The sequence below is a fragment of the Myotis davidii genome, unplaced genomic scaffold (genome assembly GCF_000327345.1).
Source record: "Myotis davidii unplaced genomic scaffold, ASM32734v1 scaffold6997, whole genome shotgun sequence".
NCBI classification, from domain to species: domain Eukaryota; kingdom Metazoa; phylum Chordata; class Mammalia; order Chiroptera; family Vespertilionidae; genus Myotis; species Myotis davidii.
In genome coordinates, this window is record NW_006287970.1 from 1 (window position 1) to 716 (window position 716).

The 716-nt window shown below is 44.6% G+C and overlaps 1 protein-coding gene across 1 annotated transcript in view; it reads left to right on the forward strand.

Moving 5' to 3' along the window:
- Positions 1-184: 184 nt before the first annotated feature.
- LOC107182495 (C-C motif chemokine 15-like) overlaps positions 185-716 on the forward strand; it is a 2051-nt gene continuing 1519 nt past the window's right edge. The window contains 1 exon segment of the mRNA XM_015561427.1: positions 185-406. Coding sequence (XP_015416913.1) covers positions 310-406 — 97 coding nt within the window. The 5' untranslated portion in view covers positions 185-309.

The following is a 716-nucleotide window of genomic DNA, read 5'->3' on the forward strand; positions in this document are numbered from 1 at the left end:
CACTGGCATAGGATGTGATTCCTGTCTTGGCTAAGATCCTTGTCACCAATTTTGACACTTTTGCCTCTATCTATTGGGCCAGAAGAGAAAGCCCCAAATCATTGTTCCCTCAACTTCCTATTGCATTCCCAGGCTTGTTCCCTTTTTTAGAAACATCATGTTGTTGATGGTATAGCCAAATAATAGCATTCTTCTGCCCTGTGACGTCCTGAACCTCCTCTTATAAATACAAAGGCAGAGCTGGGTCCAGGTAATCAGGGAGCTAAGAGCCCAGGATCCTCAGGCCAGCACTGTCTGCACACCGGGGAGATGAAGATCTCTGCAGTTGCTCTCTCCTTCCTCATCCTTGCTGCTGCCCTTGGATCCCCTGCCCATGGATCCCTGGCTAGTGAATCTTGGGATGATGGTGAGTTCAATGAGCCTTCTCACTGGGGACCAATCAACAGTAACTTGCAGTTAGGAAGGACACAGAGGGACATTCTCTTGCAACATAGAGGTGAATCTGGCACTTGTTTAAAAGCAGTAGCAGCAAGTATAGACCTTTTTCTTCAGCTTTTGGTTCATGGGAAAAACCATATACAGAAGACTTGTCCCACTTGGGGAAACAATTCTCTCCCTTTTCATGGACAGAATTATTTAATCCTTTCTCTTAGCTGATATAGGACTATATGGACAAGATCAAACCAACTGTACTAAAATTATAAATCTGGAGAAAG